The sequence below is a fragment of the Acipenser ruthenus genome, chromosome 11 (assembly GCF_902713425.1).
Source record: "Acipenser ruthenus chromosome 11, fAciRut3.2 maternal haplotype, whole genome shotgun sequence".
Lineage (NCBI taxonomy): Eukaryota > Metazoa > Chordata > Actinopteri > Acipenseriformes > Acipenseridae > Acipenser > Acipenser ruthenus.
This window is the reverse complement of record NC_081199.1, coordinates 37,947,326-37,970,562: the sequence shown is the minus strand read 5'-3', so window position 1 is coordinate 37,970,562 and position 23,237 is coordinate 37,947,326. Positions and strand designations below refer to the sequence as shown.

At 36.6% G+C, this 23,237-nt stretch overlaps 2 protein-coding genes across 19 annotated transcripts in view; one reads left to right on the top strand and one right to left on the bottom strand.

The window, feature by feature from the left end:
• Positions 1-12,675, bottom strand: part of LOC117426728 (DNA annealing helicase and endonuclease ZRANB3) — a 36,309-nt gene extending 23,634 nt beyond the window's left edge. Inside the window, exons 1-5 of one of the 4 annotated variants that reach the window (XM_059033868.1) lie at positions 12,657-12,675; positions 10,125-10,299; positions 4,121-4,139; positions 1,774-1,952; positions 621-852 (exon numbers count right to left, since the gene is read on the bottom strand). In XM_059033868.1, the coding sequence (XP_058889851.1) occupies positions 621-852; positions 1,774-1,952; positions 4,121-4,139; positions 10,125-10,264 (570 nt within the window). In that variant the 5' untranslated portion in view covers positions 10,265-10,299; positions 12,657-12,675. Of the gene's footprint in view, positions 1-620; positions 853-1,773; positions 1,953-2,186; positions 2,264-4,120; positions 4,140-10,124; positions 10,300-11,926; positions 12,250-12,656 lie in introns of those variants that run through there. The other 3 variants (XM_034044637.3, XM_034044638.3, XM_059033869.1) reach the window with 3 other exon arrangements.
• A 138-nt stretch (positions 12,676-12,813) lies between these two features.
• The window catches only part of LOC117426644 (R3H domain-containing protein 1-like), a 33,824-nt gene continuing 23,400 nt past the window's right edge, over positions 12,814-23,237 (top strand). For 5 of the 15 annotated variants that reach the window (XM_059033856.1, XM_059033857.1, XM_059033855.1 and 2 more), the window contains exons 1-2: positions 12,814-12,973; positions 22,718-22,923. The gene's annotated coding sequence lies outside the window, so the exon portion shown is untranslated. Of the gene's footprint in view, positions 12,974-19,961; positions 20,173-22,717; positions 22,924-23,237 lie in introns of those variants that run through there. The other 10 variants (XM_059033860.1, XM_059033866.1, XM_059033865.1 and 7 more) reach the window with 4 other exon arrangements.

The following is a 23,237-nucleotide window of genomic DNA, read 5'->3' as shown; positions in this document are numbered from 1 at the left end:
TCCACATGGTTTGCTCTATTCAATTTTGCTCTAGAAATATCTAATAATGACATGCTTGGCTGCCTATAAGAGAGTACTGTAAGCCAACACAAAAGTATTGCCTATCTTGGATATACCAATGTAAAGTAATTATTATTATTATTTATTATTATTATTAACTACAAATTGCCTAAAAAGCTGCCTGCAGTTTTGTAGGTTCTCTGTTTATATGCTTAACTTTTGTCTTTTAAAACCTCATTCAATACAAAATTACAATTAAACTTTCATTAGTGTCTCAAAATTAGGAGCACAAATGAAGACTTAAATTTTCAAAGATAATCAGATTACAATCAAAAAGAGATCAAAACTGTAATATCCAGATACAAATAAATGAACACCAGACTATAAAAAGCTGGTACCATAACTAAATCAAATTTTTACAGATTGTTAATAGAAAACAGACCAGCACTATATTTGTATATTGAACAAAATTAAGGATATTCAGGGGTGTGCAGGATTTTTTAAAATAAATATGCACAAACAAGATATGCTTTTTTTTTTTTTTTACATTCTCCAAGCTTTGTGTTTAGCCCTTGTCGTAAGATTACACTGCAAGATATCTTTCACCCTTCTTTTTTTACCTCTTCAGGGCGCCCAAGAGCAGGTGTTCCTGTAAGAAGAATGGCCCGGGCTGCCTTCTGCACAATCGGGACCAGGATCTTACTACGTGCAGCGTTCCTTGATTTCAGGTAGTGGGATTCATCTACTACAATAACTTGGAACTTCTGTTTGTGAAGGGCATCCACCAAAGTCTTTGCATCACTGGTGAGCAGTCCATACCCCAGCACTGTTACTTTGCTTGTAGAGATTCTCCTTCAACATAGATATGGTATACATAATCATAAGCTAGCAATTCTCAATTTTGCAAACAATGCCTGCAGTACACAGTCTGTTATCAAGTAATTGTGTACTTTATGATCATACACAACCCAAAAATTTAATCATAAAAATTATAAGGCAGTCAAAGTAAAATGATAACAATAAATCAAGTAGAAAAATGTTTCGGCTAATGCCTTCAGCGGTATTAACACCTTGAGAAAGAGGGAGGTAAAGTCAATATACAGTAATACCGAACCCTAAGGGAATGTTATTTTTTGTTAGACAGCTATGTGTTGACATAATGAAACAAATTGTTGTATTCCAACTTTAGACAGTTAACCCAATGCTTATATTCCCAAATCAGAGCAAGCAAGAGCCGACCTTGAAATCAGAGCAAGCAAGAGCCAACCTTGAAATCAGAGCAAGCAAGAGCCGACCTTGAAATCAGAGCAAGCAAGAGCCGACCTTGAAATCAGAGCAAGCAAGAGCCGACCTTGAAATCAGAGCAAGCAAGAGCCGACCTTGAAATCAGAGCAAGCAAGAGCCGACCTTGAAATCAGAGCAAGCAAGAGCCGACCTTGAAATCAGAGCAAGCAAGAGCCGACCTTGAAATCAGAGCAAGCAAGAGCCGACCTTGAAATCAGAGCAAGCAAGAGCCGACCTTGAAATCAGAGCAAGCAAGAGCCGACCTTGAAATCAGAGCAAGCAAGAGCCAACCTTGAAATCAGAGCAAGCAAGAGCCGACCTTGAAATCAGAGCAAGCAAGAGCCAACCTTGAAATACTTTTATTACGAAGTCTTATACAAATGTTTAACCCTGGATTGTCACAATGTTTTTACACACACACACACACACATATATATTATATATATTATAATCTGACCCCTGCCCTACCAAGGAGATTCTCAAACTCACCCAATGTCGACTTTGTTGTCAATGAGATTGATGTCATCTGGGTTTAACTCGGGTATCCATTTCTCCATTTCTTCAATCCAGGGATATTTCAGTGATGATGGAACCACTATCAGCAGAGGCCACTCTTGTTTATAGAAGTATGCCACAGAGATCGCTTGGATGGTTTTGCCAAGGCCCATCTGGAAGGCAGACAGCAGTGTCACATGTATTAGAACACCTCAATATTTCTCATGTATACCCTTTATATGCATGCATGAAGTGGGCAATCACATGACCATACTGTGTGAGTTATCATAATAATATAGTTAAAGACAAAATTTAAATTACAGGTAGATGCCAGTAAAAAATGTTACAATCCAAAGTAGCCTATCCTGGCACTTAATGGGTTAAATCATAAAGTATAATGCATTTACCTTCTGTGGGAATTCATCTTCCCTCATCTTGCACGTAGCGACTACAGCTGCATATTTTGGCATGAAAAAGACTGCTGCTAAAATAAAGTACCGCAACGACAACAGGAAGTATGGAATTACCAATGAAGTGGTAATTAGTACACTCAAGAACAAATGGACTGTCAATAATTTGTATTTTATCTATTAAAAATAAACTTGGAAGTGGCATTTTCAGCAGTATTTTATACAGTATTTTCTTCCTTAGCAAGAACACAACTAGCTGTAACATTTTATTAACCCTTTACACCACCACTGTCTCTCAAGCTCACTGGCTATTTTTTTTTTGTTTGTTTTAATGGGGATAAAAACCAGTGAAAAAGGGGAAATGCTAATAATGAAAAGGTTTACACCATCTAACATGTATCCTTATAAACATATTTCATATCAGGTCACACACTTACAGGGGGTCCTCAGAATCTCACTATTACAAATGGAAACATACATTTGTACAAAATCAACAGATAATTGGCTTATAAGCAAAAACAATCGAAATGGTCTAATCGTACATTAAGTGTATGATTATATTTAATGTTCAAAATTACATTTATTTAAAAAAAAAAAAATAGAAATGGGAGTTTTTATGAACACAAACACAACATCCCTGGCAAGGTTGGGGTAAAATCCAATTTAATTTCCTTTTTAAAATCAATTCCCAACCTCAATTTTCCTTTTAATTAATTCCAAAACCTAATTGTTCAAAATTGCAATTAGCAGAATTCTGTTAAAATTAGCCTGTCATAGTGGCAACAAGATACTTGGATTGGGGGGGGGGGGGTATGTCTATTGTATGAAAATTAGTGTTTTTTGTCTATCACTCCTCCCATGTGTATGGTTAGCAACGGGAAAGAAGACTGTGGCTTGTGACGCAAGTACTGTACTGTACGTACTTACTGTTAAATTGTGACTGAAGGTTTATTGCCATTTTGCAAACAGTGTAGTCACTGTTCAATTTTGTGAGTGAGCTTCTACTGTTATCATTATTAGTTTATTTAGCAGACGCCTTTATCCAAGGCGACTTACAGAGACTAGGGTGTGTGAACTATGCATCAGCTGCAGAGTCACTTACAACTACGTCTCACCCGAAAGACGGAGCACAAGGAGGTTAAGTGACTTGCTCAGGGTCACACAATGAGTCAGTGGCTGAGGTGGGATTTGAACCGGGGACCTCCTGGTTACAAGCCCTTTTCTTTAATCACTGGACCACACAGCCTACTGTACGTTATGTGTCATTATTGTTAGCTGCAAGTCTTCACTTGTAACGAAACACAGCGTAAAACGTTTTATTCAAATGGCGATAGAGGGTCTTAAAAACTTACCTTCTGGTTATCTATTTGTATTTTTTTTTTCCTTATTGTTGTTTTTGAACAAATGAACAAAAATCCTGAAAGTAAGTACATATACGTGGAAACTGTTTATATTTATGACCGTGCCAAAACCGCAACTATAATACACAGTGGCCGCAACTTCTTGATAAAAAAAAATCACTATTTTCTTACAGCTTTAATTATAATGTAAGTTTCCAAGGTAGACAAACTTTGATTTGTAATGTGAGCAAAGCTAATAGCCTTGCTAAACATCACTTAACCAGAAACATCATAAGGATATACAACCTGCACTGTATAAAACAAAAAGCATGTATGCAATTATTACTAGTGTTTCCATGTGTCATTAAATTCTTTAAGTACAATAAGTAAACACACAGATACAAATAATAATAAAACCTAGGACTATTTAATAAATTGATAGTTTACATTTCTCATACTAAGTCATACAATATCAAGGGCGAGCATTTAAAAGAAGGAACGTTGATGATTCATTTTCTTGTCTTTAGGAAGCTAACATATCCTGACACACTCACAGATACAGATATGATATGCATGCCGAGTAATGCTTACCTCATCTGCTATCATACACCTGAAAAATGAACAAAGACAAAAATCAGTGTTATGTGCAAATAATGTTGTAATAGTCAGCTATTGTGTTACTTATTATTCATTGTAATCAGTAAATATAAACATCACATAATGGGCGTCTGATATGTTGCTACTGTTTAAAAAAGTTTCCTGCTGATCTGGTAGTCATATATATTACATTTATTGTAACATTCTGGAAGATGTCTACTGTGAAGCTCCAACTACATGCATGTTACATCTAATTATTATTTTTCCAGTCAACTTTGGATGACCTAGTGATTAAATGTTTAAATAATACGGGTTAATTCACTGGTACTCACTTGTGGCTCTTTCAGTTTATTCCAATCCAGTCCTTCATTACTAAATTGAGTAATTAAACTATGAAATACCCTGGCCTGCATTAAATAAAAGCTCATGTCGCCATCATAGCTATACTTTATGGTGGTTTTGGTGCAGCAGACCTTTTTCCAGGCCTCGCTTGGAGCAAGTCCTGAACTGGAAAAGACTGGAACAGCCATAATGGATTTAAACCCCATTTGAAAGTAAAAGTTAAACTAACAGTATACTGTATAACAATCATGTCTCTGCTTGGTAGATGTTGTGTTATTTGTTACTTAATACAATTAGGACAAATAACAATAGTGCATTATTGTAAGCAGAATATTTTTTTTAAGCCTCTTTAAACTGTTACTTACTGCTGTATTTGTTTACGTATTTATTATGCCATTTTCTGATACAGCTGAAGGTACCCTATGGCACACAGGATGCAGGGAGAATAACTTTTTTTTTATTCAACTGCTACTTTTTTCAAAACACAAGATTATAAATTCTCCATTGAGAAGCTTGCTTAATTAACTCAAACATTCATTGTATGTGTTGATTTAATTCCCTACTTATTTTGCTGTTCATTCTCTTCAGCTGGATTAGAAAGTAAGGTACTGTTCTCTCTCTGTCCATCATCTTTGAGTACAGCCAAAAACAAAAAATACTGTGCTATTTAGCTGGCCCATAAAGAAGCCATCCACATTAACAGCTCCAATTTTCACTCCAGCTGAAGGCAGTGATTAATGTCCCCCTTGCTACTTTCGTTTTTTTTTAATTGCTTGTATACTCATTCATCTGACTTGACTCTAGACATCGGCAACTATAGCCTCGTTTTAGAACGCCGCTTCTTCTGCACATTAATCATCCCTTTTTATATAACAGAGCACACGAGCCAGCCCGTTTCTAGGCAGATGCTCTCATTTGTTGCTTAACAACAGCACGCACAAATTGTAACTTATCTTTACAAACCAGGTAGGAAATAACAAAAAATATATGCATATTATACTATAATTATGCACTATGCTATGATCTGCTGTAAAGCTGATACTGCTGTCAGAAATATGTCACAGGAGCTGTAAGTTATGTTACTGCCTTCAGGAAGGAGTGCAGGTGGATATCAGCCTTGAAATGTGCCAACCCTAAAGACACATTTGTATAGTGCCCCCCCTTTATAACACTGTAGTTGGGTGCCATAGGTAAGCGATAGGTACAATTTGTGTTCAGTTTTATACGATGAATACAAGTGCTGGTGTAATGGAATTATGGGGCAAATGGAAGCTATGACCATGCCTCCTTATAACCTGTTTGGCAGTATAAAGGGCCACTTTATAATGAGGGAGCACTGTAAACTGGACAGAAAACTGAATGACTAGAATGATATTACATTACAATATACATCAAAGCTTTATCACTTTATAAATGCAACATAATCTTTTATTTTACTTGTCTCTCTACTACACATTGCTGTACTCGACTGCGTACAGTGCAGATGATGCTCTCTCTACAATGTAACAATGTGTTTTTGAAATACTGTACATGGAATCAAAAGCTCAAAAAGAAAACCATACAGAGGCTATTATGAGAAATAATGAATCACAGGAAGTGTTTGACGCTGTAATCTCGATTGATTGCCTGGATGAAACCTTGTAATACATTCCCTGCCATCTACTACATAGAAATCGTATTGTTATCTTCTTAAATATAAACAAATACATGATTTACGCCATTTTAATTCATACTGCGGAGGGCAATTGCTTCTCATCAGCTTGTCTACAACTAACTTCCTCTCCTTTCTCAAATGCACAAACCTGCTGCATTGAAAGAACCCATTCCTAACATAGGAGGCCTGTTGCTAGGGAAGTGACGTCGCTGCCCTGTGCCTTTTGCTGCCTGCTACAACTGAACAACTTGTCAGCTAAAATAAAAACCGCTTCAGCAAGTAGATATTTAATTTGCTTTGTATTACTGTGCAATGCGTGTGTAGGCTATATGGTGATGGTACGATGTTAATGCTTTATTTTTAATTGTTTTGTATATTTTTGTTTGTGATATTAACGTGCAGTACGAAATAAAATTAATAGTAATTCTAAGGGGAAGTGACTGTATGTATACTGTTTAGCAGTTCCCATGCGAGTGTGACGCACACTGTACATATCCACGCTTCCACTGTATCTCATTGCAGGGATGTTCAACTGCTTAATATAAAATAAAATCCATATGAGACATGAAAACTCTACAGCGGGTGATGAAGAACATCACCTATTAAAGTCCAGTAATGTGGGCGTCTTGATATTCTCTAGATTCTCTAGAGTCAGTGGTACAGCATTCATTTTTCCCCACCCACGTACAAAAAAGTGTTGTACAGATTACAGAATCAGCACAGGCTGCTTCATATGAGTGGGAAGGCAAATGTAATTGTTCACATTCAAATCTATTCTTACTGCTATCTGAAACAAGGCCTTGGTGCTGTCTGAAGGACAGGGTTTTTTTTTTTTTTTTTTTACTGGTCCAGCAACAAAACTAGTAGGCATGACCTGAGTATTTGTTTTTTCTAAGTGTCAGGAGTAAGTGACTTTTAGAAGAAGACCCCCCCCCCCCCCACACACACACACAGAAACCAAATGTAAGGAAACGCATCAGTTCAATTAAAAAAAAGTTCAATAATTGCCAAATTATTGTTTCTAAGTTTATTTTAAAGTACCACTAATCAGGATAACAAATGAAATCCTTTAAATATATGTAGTTTTAGAGGGCTGCCAAATAATCCTGCAACATCTATCACAGAAGCTGATTTTTTTACTGTGCATATTTATTAGATCGCAGTTCCAATAAGCTGGAAAAAAACATATTAAACTTCCCATTTTTAAAATTGAACTTGGTACCTTAGAAGCTTTTGGGATGACCATTATAATGCTGGATTGCTAGTTTCAAATGCTGGGCACTAATTTTGTTCTTCATCTCCTGCAGAAACCAAATTATTTTGGCAAAGGTTTTTTTTTATCATTATTATTTAAAATCATAAACCTCCTAATGGCATAGTTTATTTTCACATATTTTCAGTATATCAAATAGAATATTAAATGATGCGTTTAATATTCCCGAGTGGCACATCCAGTAAAGGCTCTCCGAGTGGAGTGCAGGATGTGCCCTATAACCTGGAGATCGCAGGTTTGAATCCAGGCTATGTCATTGCCGACCATGACTGGGGGTTCCTAGAGGGTGGCGCACAATTGGCCGAGTGCCACCCGGGTAGGGAGGGCTTAGGTCGGCAGGGCAATGCACGGTTCACCGCGCACCAGCGATCCCTGTGGCTGATAGGGCGCCTGTGGGTCTGCAGTGGAGCCATTCAGATCTGTGTTGTCCTCCGGCATTATAGATCTGATGGCTTCGCTGTGGATCTGCAGTGCGGAAAATGACAGATTGGCAGGAACACGCTTCGGAGGACGTGTGTTTCAGCCTCCATTTCCTGAGTCTCCGGGGGGTTGCAGCAGTGAACCAGGATAAAAATAATTGGGAATTCCAAATTGGGGAGAAAACCGGGGTAAAAACCATTGGCGACAACTAAATAAAAAAAAAAAAAGATATTTCCAGCTGCTGGATGCGACATAGAACAGTAATGCGATTTAAGCTGGCCAGATATTCAGCCTCTGAATTATTTATGACCAAAGAATTACTATCCACCTAGGAAATTGAACCACAGCTTCTTACATCTTCTTAAAAGTAATATTTCAGTAAATAAAGAAAGATAATCTTCCTTCAACTTGAATGGAGAATTTGTTTGCCATCAAATAGAGCATTTTGTGTTACCATTTACTTCTTACATCTATGGTCCAAACATAATAACATAATATGGAACCACTGAAGCTTTGGAATTAGTTTTGCAAAGTATTAGAATCAAGTCACAAATATGACTCTCTACACAGAGCTAGCTATCTGCTACAAGAGCAAATTTAACTGGTGATGCAACACTCCCAAAAGAATGCTGTGCTACATCTGTTCAAAGGTTCTCAATATTGTAACAATCTTCCCACACAGCAGTTACATAAAACATAAAAAGTCATTTTGTGCAGCTCTTCAAGCAGTTTTACGTCAATACATTTGAAAAGGTATTTACATATATATTAATCCTGTTAGGCAAAAACTTTGTGTAATATTATTGTAGTTTTAAGAGAAACTATTTTTGGAGGATGAATATGAAATCCCTGAACATTACATTTATGCATTCTCCTAACCAAAATGAGACTGCTTAAGAAAAACCATGATGCTGGAAACCCACACAGAAATCTAATGTTCCTGACTCAAGATTACAGCAAGTGAACAAGTCCTAGTGGCACTATTATGTCAGGAAAACGGAAGCCAGTTTTACAAAAGGGTTGTTGTAATTTTAAGCCCCAAAAGCTAAAATGAACTTGTACTATATATATATGAACTACACATAAAAATGTAAACAAACAGGCAGGTGGTCAGTCAGCCAGCCAAGCACAGATTATGATACACTTATTAACTAATAGCTAAAGAAGGCTCTTAGCAAGTTTCATCCCAATTGGACAAGCAGTGATCAAGATACGGTACGTGGAACACTCTGAAGTGTGCCACATGTATCGCACGTCTCCACTGTATCCACAGCAGCTGATTATTAATACCTTATTTAACCATATTTAGTATGTATAACACAAAAACTGCATTTCTTAAGAAGAGTTCTTTTTTTATTTTTTAAAGCCACTGTGGTAAGACAAGCGACTGTGGTAGTCGTATTTGTCACACTAATTAGTTTTTCAGTTACATATACTGACTGTACACAGTAAATTGAAAAATTCCTGACAACCTCAAGAGTTCAGAACACAGTCTGACAGAACTCAGTCCTGAGCATCTGCCTCAGCTCATTATACAACTACATGGTCCGAACTGGCAGCGTACTTTACATTATTATTATTATTATTATTTATTTCTTAGCAGACGCCCTTATCCAGGGCGACTTACAATTGTTACAAGATATCACATTATTTTTACATACAATTACATTATTTTTTACACATTATTTTTACATACAATTACCCATTTATACAGTTGGGTTTTTACTGGAGCAATCTAGTTAAAGTACCTTGCTCAAGGGTACAGCAGCAGTGTCCCCCAACCAGGGATTGAACCCACGACCCTCCGGTCAAGAGTCCAGTGCCCTAACCACTACTCCACACTGCTGCCCACATTGAATCAAATAAGTCAAACCAACATCACTTGCTACTGGATAATACAACACTGTTGGATCACTCATTCCTTCAACCCTTTATAGACCACAATAAAATCTTTAAAACATATTGAACAGCAAAACCATAAACTGTGGTCTAAAACAGTCAATGTGTTATTTACATCAATATATTATTGAAAGGCACTCTTTTAAACACAATAAAAAGTTGCTCAAAACCATTTCAATTTAGCTGGCATTTTGCATTCAGAATTGTTCTATTTTTATATTGTTCCACCTGCTTTTCCGGGATGAAATCTCTTTCTTTTGTAAAAAGGTTTTACTTTAAAAAAGGCACGAATATGATGAATTGCCATCTGACAAAAAACAAAACTGATGGATTTGTGTACAACAACAAAAAAAGGAAGATGTGCCACAACTAGCAAAAATACATTTTTGAGATGCTTGACAATTTCCTACCTGCCGTTTCTGGAGATGGCAAACTTGACCCCCTCCTTCTGGAAAGGCATCAGTCTTTGACGTAGCTTTTCTGGAAGCACCAACAGCTGGTTATCTAATTTGTTTGTACAGGAGACACCCTCCCTGTCTGAAGGGTGCATTTTCCAGTCTGGCGAGGGTGTGTAATGCACTACAGCTAATAAGACAAAGTTTACAAATGAGTTATGTAAAGCCTATTAACAAACACATAAAAGATTTGATATCATTAATATAGTTTAAAAAAAAAAAAAACTTGAAGCAGCAATAACCTTCATTTCACCGTGCAATACGTTTTCAACAGCTCAACACTTTATCCTATCACATAACAGAAACATTCAAATAAGCCAGAGAGAAGATGACTAGCCTCTCACTGAAGCAAAAGATTATCAGCACATTTATTCTGAAGAAACTTTTCTTAAACATGCCAGGGCCAAAATGAGTAAATGTGGCTATTTGAGCTCATGGTGTAATCTTTTTGCCCGAGACACAGTACTATATTGCGCTCATTAAGAATGACTTATTTTTTTTTACTATATTATCACAAATATAAGCCCATGCTCCTATATTAAGCATGCACTGATGTGACAAGATTAGCGCATCCTCTTACATTTGGGAGAACTGAAGCAAAAACTAGTGCTAAAGAAATCAGTGCATCAAAGTAATTCATAATATTTATCTGACATTTAACACTAACCAAAAATATAAAATACATTATGCTTTGTTTCACATGTGCTAATATATGCAAGAAACATGCAGAATTTATTTATTTTTTTTGGGTGGGGGAATGCCTAATTTCACACACTGGCTCCTGCTCTATTTAGAATGTACACCTGACAGACATAACTCCCACCCCGCTTTCAAAAACAGTGCCTTTTTTTTTTTTTAGAAAGACAATGCCATGGATTTGTTAACTAGAATAGCAGTAAGCAAATTTAAAATAACATATTTTTGGCTAATAGTGACAAGTGAAAATACAAGGCGGCCACAACGTTGGAAAAACAACATGACACTATCTGTCAGGTGTTTCTTACATTCAGAGTTTATAATGTACCGTGTGTTTGTGTGTGTGTATATATATATATATATATATATATATATATATATATATATATATATATATATATATATATATATATACACACAAACTTATTGCAACAAATGTCCATACAAGGTTAAACCAAATTCAGACTTCCCAAGATACAGCCTTCAATAGATCAGCTAATCAGGTAACAAATAGGCCAAATGGCCATACAAACATTATCCAGGCTACTGCTCACATCAACTGCAAGCTTGGCCTAATGCAGAAGTCAGGGGTACAACAATGCACGACAGATATAGTCTGTATACAGCATAGAATGCAAGCAAGCTTATACTGGTACTGCACTGTGTTATTTGAAGTAAAAAGAGCTCAACAAAACCTGCTGTGAAGCGAGGACGTATCAGACATGTTAAATTGATCTGAACTTAGAACCATCCTTACTCTGTTGTTTACCCTCTACGAGTGGATGTTGATAATTGTACCTCACACTATCCCAAAACTTTCTATCGTCTCCCTATAATTTTACAACATGAACTTAAATGCATATATTGGAATTACGTTACACGGTCTATGCTTTTCTTCTGGCGTTTCCTCTACACCGATTTATTCTTTTCTAAAATAAATCTATAGCATGCATTTCCCCTACTAGTACGTACTAATACTACTGTACAGTTTAACACACGCGTTTACCATAATTGTTCAAAACATTGTTAAAAACGGTATTAATGGCTTTAGTCTAAATTACCGATGGTTTTCAACTTTTATACAATACTGTCTCTTGTCTTACCACAGTCACTTAAAAAAGAAAATTCCCGGCAATCTGAGACACCACGTGATTACGCGAGGGAGGAGTGTCAAAGCTATGGCGATTCAACAAGCAAAAAAAAAACCCAGAAAGTACAAGAAAAAACACACTTTTTAAATATATATAATAATATTGTTTTGGACAGCCACATTGCATCAAGCAGAGAGAGTGGTCAAGCTCATACAGTTGATTCTACTGCAGTACTATATTCCTCTTGTTATGGAATATAGTACTGCACTAGACTGAACTAATCGATCACATTGCAGAATTCGATAGATTGAAATTTCCCGGGAAGATAGAAGAAACGCAAAGATGCTGGTATAATGTTAGAATTAGCAAAAGCCCATTTAAGTATTAAAAAACATTGAAACGAAGCATAATGTATTTAATGTTTATGCTAGCATTACATATCAGGGAAAAAAAAAATACTTTGATCCTCCGACTTAAAAATCTTATTTTATAGCAAACGTATTGTCTAAGTGTTTTGTTTGTTTGTTTTAATTATAGTTAAATATGGAGTGGTCTTGCTCTATATGGCAGCTATTCAATGAGCAACTATCACATGCCGGTTCATAATAAAACTCCTCAAAATAAAAAGAATAAATTCAAATAACATAAAAAATGAGAAAAACACACACACACACAAATGCATCACACGCAGCTGTAGTACCATTTTGCTACGGTTGTTTTCTATTGGTTGAAGCTTTGATAAAGTCCCACCGTCTCTGTTTATTGAGCCTGTCAATTATACCAAGCTCGATCTTGGATTGGTGCTTGGTATCGAGCGACCGCTGCGATTGGTAGATGTCGTTGTCTTTCATGGTGTTTCCTGCTGGTTTTTTTTTTCCCGTCGCTCGCTGTTTCCACTGCTTCCCCTCGTCAAGCAACCAGTGTGGCTGATACAGACTGAAATATAACAATATTTATATAAAATAAAACAGAAACAAATCAAAACAAATACAGAACACTGACACCCTTACGCACCCGGTAAGGTGACATTTATTGTTTTTTTGTTTTAAAGTATTGTATCTGGAATCATTTATTAATCATGCTTTGCTTCCACTGATGTTATTTACAATGTTGACGAAGGCCTCAGTGTACTCACACTATACCTGTGCGATTCAAGACGTCTTGAAAGATGTAGGCGTATGTATTGTGCCAGTTTAAATAGTACACTGATAAAGTAGCATACTGTGCACGCTGTGGGTAATTAAATGTTTATTTGGAAATTCAAGGGGAATTCTGTCTTAAGACTTCTGAAGGCCTGGTCAGGAGAGTAATCGCGTGTGTTGGTGTTCAGTACTACTGGTAATTATTATTATTAATAATAATAATAATAATAATAACGATCATAATAATAATGATCATAATGGCACACTGTGGTGCTACTGCAGTAGGTTATGAAAACGATAGTGTTTGTTTATTTTTTTTTTATTTATTTATGTCTTGTCATTTTTATTTTCTTAAGGTTTAGATGTAGGTAATTCTGCTTAGTTTTGCTTTGAGAAAAAAAATAAAAACTGCCAAGGAACGCATGACTACTAATCTACTATCTGCTAGTAAACTATACTGCTAGTAAACTATACTAGACGTGGGCCTGTATCGAACAGTAATTCGCAATACACGTTTCTAATTGTTGTAGTGTTTTATTGACAGCAGATGGATTCAGTCAAATTGATCGGTCTTGAGTCAGCTCTGGACGCAGATGTCCAATTAGTCATATCTGTACCATCTTATATATATATATATATATATATTACACACATACATACATACATACACATAATGCGTGTGTGTATTTATTGTATTGTCTTTGAAATTAATAAAAACAATAAAGAAAGAGTACCTAGAGTATTAAAAAAACAACATGGAAATTTAGGAACCCTAGTTCTATTTTTTCAAGCTGAGCTGCTTTTTGACTCAATAAAGGTAAACGTATGTACTTTATAGTCACATTCTTGATTTGACATTAAACACCACACCAGAACATTTTGTTTAGGTTACTACTGAAAAGAAGCAGATTAAAAACTTGCTATTAACTATAAGAGTTTTATGTTCAATATTGTAACAACGGGTTAAAAATACTATACTGTACTTGCAAGTAATGAAAATAAAACTTACATTGCTTCAGATTTTAGAGAATTGTATTATTTATATTGTTGTTTCTTTAAACACTATGCTGTAGACCAGTGGTACTCAATTCTGTGGACTAAAGTAAATTAAATCTTTGCCCAAATGTTATTTTTTTCTTTGGCTTTGTCATTTTATCTGGGAATCAGAATCAAGAGAATCGCCTTCCCTGAATGCAGTGATTGACTGTTGTTGCTTGTAAAGTTATTTTATAAAAATAGTTTTGTCCCCTTTGGTAGCCACAGTAATAAAAACATGGATTTATCCATCTGCTATGTAATATACTCGATTTCTGAGTGGAAGTTATGGTTTGTTTAGATACTGGGGGAAAAAAAAGGGAGGTTTATTTTGGTTCTAGTACCCGACACACATTTGATTTGTCTTGGAAGCATTTTGTTCATCGAAGTAAAATTATTATTTTCTATTCTTGGAAAGATTTCGAGCAACATCAGGCATTTGCAAATCTATTAGATACCAGTAATACTTTATTTAAATATATTGTACATTCTATCTTACCACACGTTGAATTAATTTGCGATCCCCAAGGGGCGACTTTCTGAGTTGCAATTAAGGAAATTATATCATTTGTTTTTTTATTCAACACTCATGCAGTAAAAGTACATTCATATCTAAATAATTGAAATATGTTTGAGAGAATCAGTTTTAATATGGAGACATAATGAGCATCGCTTAAAGCATCCATAACTGACTGCATTATCCCATGTACTATGAGGAATAAAAAGCATTAAATCTTGACTGAGACAAACGGACCACAAGATAGCAGAGTCAGATACGAGTGAGTGAGGGATGTACACTCTTCAGTTTAGTTTACTATGGCCTATATCGTCCCCTGTGGACAAATTGCCCTGCCCATAGTAAATGTATTGCATGGGCAATTTGCCACAGTGGACAATCGGGACCTAAATATTTAACTATTTACTGAATGTTAGAATGACATCTGAACCCTGGAGGTGAGGGCCAGAATGGATCGTCAGCCTGGACTCTTTGGATGACTGACCAGTGGGACTCGCTGTAGCGTGGTGAGGCAAACTATCCCAGCCTTTTGTCCAGTGTTCAGTGTGGCCACCTATCCAAGATCAAACTGAAATTTTGAAGCCCAAGATTTAACCATGTAAAATGACTATATTGATTCTGGTTTTTCTTCTGTGGAAAACTACATACTTAACAAGATTCTAGACCTGTATATTGTCAGGCTTGCTGTTCAAACAGCAGGGTTCCTCTTTCTACTGTATATCTTTCTTACAACTTGTGATTGGCATCCCATTCAGTACCAAATTAATTTCTTTGAAAAAATCAGAACTCAAGCTGTATTTATGTTATTTGATACATTCATTTTGTTAACCTCATAAGTTAAGTCTAAATGTAGAGTAAGTTATCATAACAATATAGTTAGAGAAAATAAAAATTACAATCAAAGTAGCCTGTCCTGAGGTCAATGGCACTTAATGGGTTAAAAATATTTTTTTGCTTTTACATTATTTATTGCAATTTACATTAGTCAATGCATTGCAAACAGTTGCTGTTTTGTCTCCTAGGGAAAGCGTTCAGGTATTAATGCTTTATTAATTGCTATAAGGCAATTTGCAAAGCCTCAGTCACAACAACGTCTAAAATATTGTATTCAAGCTATAATCATTCGACTCTTACATGGAGTACAGATTCTTTTTTTGTGCCTCCAAAGACCTTGAGAAATAAGAATTGGTTTCTTTCAGAAAGATACTGCTTGTTCAAAAGCTGTGGACAGTTGTGTTTTTTTTCATAGTGCGGATACTAAAGCTGTCTAATCGTATTATTGCTAATCTTACTACAGTATTTGGCAATCAGCTCTATTCCTTGCCCCGTAGCTGTCAGGGTGAATATTAATAGTGCCTAGAGGAGCTTGTGAGAAAAAGCTGCAAGCATGGGAAATGATTCATGAGCACCAACATATTCTAAACACAAAAGGGCCTTTTTCACAAAGCATTTGCCTTAGTGCTAAGTTTGCAGGATTTTTGTACCAAGAAATCTTGAATGTACAGCAGGTCCTCTGTGTATGTGCAAGCACAGGCTTTAACAACAATGTTCACTGAATGCATTCAGCAGCACAACCCAACCTTAATGTCAATTAAAAATGAAGCCAACAGAAGTTACATTATTTTGCCCTTCTCCGTAAGAGCCTGGAAGTTCAGACCAATGCAGTAAAAATAGTTAATTGTGTGACAGTCAAGCTACTGTAAAAAAACAGTGCAGTTTACATGTTCCAGAGCAAAGCTTTAAAGTACTTAGTGGGCTAATATATTTGAATCAGATGCACATACAGTTGTAATCGTATCAGGCATTTTCTTTGTTAATTTGGCCCTTCCTCTGTTAGTATACTGTTAATCAAAGACTATACTGGTGAAGAAGCAGCATCTCTTTATAAAAAAAAAATACAACAATCAAAACAGCAAAATTTCAAGGTCCCCGAGTGGCTCACCTGGTAGAAGCGCAGGCGCGTAGTGTGCAGGGTGAGTAATACAGTGCAGTTTTGCATCCTGGATGTTAGAAGTCGCCAGTCTTCACTGGGGATTCTGATGGGAGTATTGCATTGGCTCTGGAGTTCATGTGGGGTTAGGGAGGCAAAACTGGCAGGGACCGTTTCTCCTCATCGTGCTACAGCGAACCCTGCTGGCCAGGTGCCCAGTGGGCTCAAAAGCAGACACCTGCAGGGCTGGCCTTTGTGCTTCAGAGGTCAAAAGTGTGCTGACGTCTGCTCTTGAGTTCCTAGGTATAAAAGAGCACGCTGGCTCGGTCATGGAATCACAGGACGCCCACTGAACTTTCAGTTCTCCTGGGGAAAAAGAAATGATTGGACATTCCAAATTGGGGCAAAAAATCTACAGAAACCGACTCCTACAGTAGATCCCTGTACAGTAACAGAATATTCAAAGTTCTGTTGTACGCTGATGTTTGAGATCGTCAGGCCCCAAAATCAACACATTGAACTACATGTCAGAATTGTTGGCATTTAGCTTTTTTAATTTTGTATCTAAAGGTCAGATATTATGGAGTACTAACAGGATTTTAAGCAGTGGAATCTAGAACTGTTTCATGCTTTTTGGCTACTATTGCATTATCTCATGTTCTATATTCATCATACATTGCGTAAATCCACTAACCAAATTGAAAAGCTTAATTGTATAGCTCCGACTGTTTTTTATTGAATGCTTGCTATTGTACATACTCATTATCTGCAGACAAAGCTGTTGCTAAGAAACAGTGTCTCTTTTCAAGGCAAAGACATACCGGTACAGTAAATTGCCTCTTGTCAACGTTTTTTCGGTGCAGTGTTGCTGAAGTCATGTCATGTACCATAGTATGGAGATATGAAACACTTACATTTTACACCTATAGTAGGTCAACATACAGCATTGTTGGTTTTGGTCTCGGTGGTCAACATTTAATTTTCGTGTAGAGGGTCTAATAGTAGATTTGTTTAATAAGTGATGTACAATAGTGCTAGGTCAGGAGCTTGAGCTGTTAAGGCCTGGTCACATGGGCGACATTTGTAGACGGGAACAAGGGGGCCACAGATGTTGCCGGCTTGTCGCCTCGTGTGACCACCACGGGCAACACCCCAGCACACACTGGCAACACGCTGGCGACATGTCTCCCACTTAGGACGATGTTCTATTTTTCAGGCAACATTTTGTCTTCCGTGTGACTACCTCAAACTGCAAGGCAACACGCAGGCAACAAATGTGTTCTTCTTGTTGCCGTCGACAAAAGTTGCATGTGTGACCAGAGAAGGTTCTTGACCTTGAAGTTCATTTTTTGGCATGAAATTGGCACCAACATTTTTCCAGGGATACCCTTTGTAAAGGCCAGAGCAGCATTGTGATTTTAATTGCTGCAGACCAAGGGAATCTTACCTTGATTTGTCTCAAGGCACCTTTTACCTCCTGTGTACAGAAATCTGACATTTATACTACTTTCTCCCAGTAACAGTGTACTGTGTAAAAGGAAAAATGATAATTGTAGTTTACTGTGTTTTGTTTTGAAACATTATACATTTTAAATGCTTGTTTTTTTTATTCCTTGTGTACTGCTTACAGTAGTAAATGTGAAATAATGTTTAATATCCAATTAAAAGGTTATGTTTAAACAAACAGTGCCGTTCAGTTTACTGCAGGTAGTTTACACGTTTACAAAAAAATGTGAACATGGCAGCCTTCTACCATGTTTCCATGAACCACATAACCTTGGTATGTACTCGAGTTGGCCCACCCTACCTCCATTTCCATGTTTTTAAATTACTTGAATTGGCTCCCAATTCAGGCTCCTGCCCGAATGATCTGGTCCGACATCCGTCCTCGGGCTGGTCTGAATTCTGAAGTCTGAATTCGGTCTGGGAGGTCAATCAAAAATGTTGTAGGGGGCGGGAACCTACGGTATAACAGGATATTTTGGCTGGTATCAAATTCTGCGGATTTGCTACCTTTGGATTTTGACAGTTTTTGAATTGAGTTTTTTTTTTTACTTGGCAAGTTTGCAAAGAAAAATGCAACACAGTTTTGCATTTATATTTTAAATTCCAAAAACATTCAAATAAATGTTTACTTAATTAAATCTGTCTGCTGAAACAGTATCTTTTACAGTAACTCGTTATAGCCTATGTATTTCAAGACAACATATCTGTGTGACAGTATTGTGTAAGGTTAAGATCAAAAGGAGTGAAAAAGAGTCTTACATTTTAAATATGTACTCTGGTCACATTCCCCGACACTCTGACTTTTAATAATTTAAAACGTGTAAATAATCCTGCCAGGAGGGATCTGTTCAACATTGCCGGTCTACTAGAAACCTTGCTAATGGTAGAGCTTCAGTGAACTTCTCACCTTCAGCTGCATAATTGGTGTGATACTGAAATGCACACAAGCAACATTAAGCAGCTCCTTGGTTTCCAATGCCCTGGAAACATTGCTGTCCTGGGGAGTTTTAAATGTATTGCTGTCTTTAATTGTATTAACACTTTGGAGTGCCACCAGGGCAGTCACGGAACAATTTGCTCCTGTATTGGAATACAATTCTGAGGATTTGTCTCCCTTTGTGGGTTATATACAGTAATCTGATTCCATAGAACCTTAACATCATTGAGGGTTAATGTCATCATCCTTGGACCCAGATTGTCGTAAAGGTATTCTATAGATTTAACAGTTTACATTCATCATTAAGATGATATTCATAAAACTGATATGCCAAGCATTTTTCACATGCTGAAGAAAAAGTAAGAGAATACGAATCGAAGCATTCCATATTAAAAAAATAATAATAATTAAAATAACAAAATTAATATAACAAAATTAAATCAGCTTCAAAATTATTCCCAAGTGAAATGGCTATGTTTGTTTAAGTACTGTTTATCAGCCTGCTACTCAGTTCAACGGTAACTGCTTTACCTATTGGAGAAATATTGCTGTTTTTATAAGAAAAATAGGACAAATACAACACTGCTTTTATTTCTGTATTTACTGTATGTAACATGCCTCTTGGTGCTGCCCAGCTGCTTGCTGTACATTCCCAAAGGAGTATTTGCGCAGGGTGGCAGTTTTTTGTGCATACAATATTGCATGTTTTTCTTTAGTTACAGTTTCTATTGGCTGTACTTGATGCAGATGGAATAGGATAATAAGAATGGAGGTCCTGGCATTCACTTCCAAATGCCATCACAGCTTCACAAGGCTTTTGCATCACTGGCTGCTGAATTGCTAATGAAGAGCTCAATCTAGCCTATGATGCGTTTGTAATTCTTGTGAGCTACGACTGGCTGAGCTGCAACTGACATCACACCATATAGCTGTTGATTTTGCGTTGTCTCCGAGGCTACAGCACAGCAAGTGCCTTAATGATCAATGTTAGCAGGTGGGTTCAGACAAGTGAAATATTGAAGGCTGTGCTTCGGCAAGAAGCTTGTGAGAGGAGCAATTGGAGAACGAGCAAATGCTGTAGATACTACAGTATGGAAGCAACATCTTTATTCATAGGAAGTAATGAATCGGCAAGCTACTATGGTGCAGGTATGTGATTTGTTTTGGGGGCGAGTGAGAGTCAGTTAACTTTTAGATTTGTAATTAATGGCTAAACCACACAATCACAAATTGTCTTTTATTAATTTGATTAAAACCAAAAGAACTACAGTATGCAGTTCATTATTTCATTGTAGAATAGGGGTCAACTTATTTATTTTTGTTCATTCATTCACTCTGGTATCATACTGTAATTTAGATGTTGTGACAGTAGTATTTTAAAACTGGATTAAGCTGGGTTTTTAGATTATCTTGTTTCCCATTAAACACCATTCCAATTGATTTACCTTTGATTTTGGCCTTCTACTTTTAAGATAAAAATAAGTTTTTTGTCTTTTTGGTTTGTTTTTTTTTACTGTAGATTCCAGAAGTGCCATTTTTTTCAATTTTAATTTATGGCTTGACATCATATAGTCAACATTTAAAATGCTAAGTCTGTGTGTCTTTGTTTTATTATTTGTGTTGGTTTTATATACTGTACAGAGGGAATTTTGGTCTTTCATAATTGCAGTCAAGTCTGACAGTGGTACACCTTTCTGTATGCCTGATCCTAGACTGACATTAAGGGATACAAACATGCTTTATACGATACATGTTGATGGCATCCCCAATGCCAGAATGATTCTTTACACTGAAGTGGTTCTGGGGGGGGATTATATCCTAATTGGCCAAATAATATACTGTAGGATGCAGAGCACCATAACCTCATGCATGTATTATACTGTAATTTGATTTAATGTTATATGGCTTGGTAATTGGAAAATTGTTCTGATAAATGTAAATTAGAATTGATAAGGCCTGTTGTAATTGTTTATTCTGTACAAGTATAATGTGCAGCAGTTTAGTACCCGTTGGCTTTTAGATATTTGAGAGGTTTGGCATATTATTTGAGGGTGTATTACAGTATGCCATTATAATAAACCCGGGCTTTTGACTTCAACATTTTATTAACCAATAGGCTTGTGGTTTTATTTTATTTTTGGTGTTCTATTCAATAAAGTATTTTTGACAGCAGTTTTCAACATCGTAGATTTGGGTTTAAACAGCATCAGATTTAAATAGAATTTCCATTATTATCCTGCAAGTGGTTTCCCCATTTTTTATTCTCCTTATTTTGTTATATTAAACAGTGGAAAAGAGGTGTGCAAAACAGTTATTTTCTTTATACATTAAATTATATACTAAACCTTAATACAGTATGTTCATACATTGCTTCTTGGGTATAATGTCAAATTACGACAGAAAACTAAACTCTGTTTGCTCAGTAATTGTCTTCAGCAGGTTATACCTTTATGAAAATATGGAAACTGACTGCTTCAATGGGTAAATTAATTTCAAATTTATATTTTATATAAAATTGCAATGTGAGCAATAAACTGTGAAGAAACAACAGTTACAGGTTTGATTTCAGTAATTAGTGCAGTACAATACTAGATTAGTTCAGTACAATACTAGATTAGTGCAGTACAATCCTAGAAAGGGGGTCAAGGTGAGATTGGGGATTTTTGAATGTGAAAGCAACTTTACAGTATGTTACAGGCAGTGTTCGTAAAACAATATTACTGTGTGGAGTGCTGCTAGTGCTTCAGTAGATGGAGGGGTGTAATGTGTTGTCTTGGAGGATTGATTTTTGTTGTTGCCGTTTGCTTAATGGATCATACAATGTACAGTCTATAGTAGTCTTTACATGTTTCCTGATGTTGATCATCTTCGGATTTAAAGTAGGAATTTGGTTGAGGTTGGCAAACACAGTGGTATATTGTGGCGAAAAGCTTTATGATATCGAAAAAATTAGAAAACACATTTTTCAGATAAGACTACTGTAGCCAAAGATTGATTCAGTACATTCTTTGTGTTCAATAAAGCACATATAAAGAAGAGGCACTGATGCTTCAATAGTCAAGATCATTGATGGCCACACATTGTAACAATGGTAGCAAAATCATACTGACAGGTTAGGTACAGTAATTATAATTTGTTCTGTTCTTTTCCGCAGAGCGATGGCTTTGACATTTCATTAAAATTGTACATCAAGGGCATACATGTTCAGAAGCTTAAATTATTCACAGTAGTACAAAGCTACAGTATGGTTTATAAAGGGTCCGTTGTAGTATTGCAAGTTGAATGTTTTAATTTGTGCTTCTGTTTGGCTTCTAGGAAAGATTTTTTATTTTTGTTTCGCTTGTTTGTTGTTTTAGAGTGGTGGCCAGTAGTTTTATTTTAATTTTAGAAATATATTTTTGTAATAATTAAGTTAGCTAGAATAGAATGCTTTTTGATCCGCTTGTGTTTGTGGTTTTCCGTCTCTGAGAGCCTACAGGTCGTCCGCATGTCTCCTCTTATCCAAAAAGGTTGGCCAGCTCTGCCTAAAGCATTACAGTAGCTGCACCGTGCCTACAACTGTTTGCCAAATTGGTCTTTCAACTCCTTCATACCACCTGATGTGGGACAAAACCAAAAATAAAATGGCCTTTCTTTCCTTTCCTTTTTGTCGACATTAAGATTTTGACAGAGATCTTTTCTTCACCAATTTCAGGTCTTCGAGGGGAATGATCTGCTCGTTCGAGGGCAGCTCTATTCAGATCTGGACTCGGCACTGGTGACAGGGACATGGGACTCTTCTTCCGAGCTTCCAGCAGGCTCAATACAACTGACATCCTGGTTGACAGAATTGAAAGGGACCCTGGGTTTATCTTTTTCACTAGTGGGACACCACAGGCCTGTAACTGGAAAACATATTGGGTAATAATCTTTGTTACCGAATAGGGCTACAAAACTTGACCGCATGTTACTTTAATTGCATTGTACTGAATAATGAATATCCCCGTCGCCATGACAGTTCTTCATTAATTACATAAATGCTCATATACCACATGTATTTAGAAATGTGTGTAAGCATGGTTTGAGTCTTGCTCATGCCAAGTTGCAGATCTTGCCTGGGAACCACAGGGAATGCTGCGTTGCCCTTTAAGCTCCTGAGGGGTTAGGGACCAGCTATAATGACTTGCCCCTGGGGAGAAACTTCCCAGGCTGGGTCCTTGCCTCCAGGGTTCATA